The sequence below is a fragment of the Pteropus vampyrus genome, unplaced genomic scaffold, assembly GCF_000151845.1.
Source record: "Pteropus vampyrus isolate Shadow unplaced genomic scaffold, Pvam_2.0 Scaffold533, whole genome shotgun sequence".
In the NCBI taxonomy this organism is placed as follows: domain Eukaryota; kingdom Metazoa; phylum Chordata; class Mammalia; order Chiroptera; family Pteropodidae; genus Pteropus; species Pteropus vampyrus.
The window spans coordinates 70699-71585 of NW_011889314.1; the positions used below are offsets into that span (position 1 = coordinate 70699).

At 38.6% G+C, this 887-nt stretch overlaps 1 protein-coding gene across 1 annotated transcript; it reads left to right on the top strand.

The window, feature by feature from the left end:
- The first annotated feature begins 4 nt into the window (after positions 1 to 4).
- LOC105307931 (olfactory receptor 4F15-like) lies at positions 5 to 538 on the top strand. Its single transcript, XM_011383614.1, has one exon. It carries the CDS (start codon positions 5 to 7, stop codon positions 536 to 538), a length of 534 nt encoding a protein of 177 aa, XP_011381916.1.
- The last annotated feature ends 349 nt before the right edge of the window (positions 539 to 887 follow it).

The window sequence follows — 887 nt, forward strand, 5'->3', positions numbered from 1 at the left end:
CATCATGAGCCCAAGGATGTGCATCTTCTTTTTAGTGGCTGCCTGGATGACTGGCCTCATTCACTCCACGGTTCAATTGGCTTTTGTGGTAAACTTGCCCTTCTGTGGTCCTAATGTGTTAGATAGCTTTTACTGTGACCTTCCTGGCTTCATCAAACTTGCCTGCACAGACACCTACCGACTAGAGTTCATGGTAATAGCGAACAGTGGATTCATGTCTGTTGGCATCTTTTTTATACTGATCATTTCCTATATTATCATCATTCTCACTGTTCAGAAACACTCTTCAACGGGTTCATCCAAAGCTCTGTCCACACTGTCAGCCCACATCACCGTGGTCGTCCTGTTCTTTGGTCCTTTGATATTTTTCTATATGTGGCCATCTCCCTCCACACACTTGGATAAGTTTCTGGCTTTCTTTGATGCAGTTCTCACTCCTTTCCTAAATCCTATCATTTACACATTCAGAAACAAAGAAATGAAGGTGGCAATGAGGAGAGTATGCAGACAGCTACTGCATTACAGGAAGATCTCTTGAGTGATGTCTGTATTGGGAAGAGCCCTCGTTGATTACTGATGGTTAAACTCTGAGGAAAGCTTTTGTTTGTTCTACTTTGATTTGATTATACACACTGATATTGAGTCCAATGACTGTACGTGATTATGGTTTTAGGGTAATCCTGGCCTCATAGAATGAGTTATGATATGTTCCTTCTGTTTCTAGTTTTTGGTAGATATTGTAGAAATTTGTCATAATTTCTTTCTTAAAAGGTATATAGAATTCACCAGTGAAGTCATCTGTGTTCTGTGATTTATGTTTAGGAAAGTTATTAATTATTAATTATTCAGTTTTTAAAATTATTATGGACCTTTTCAGCTTATTTTTC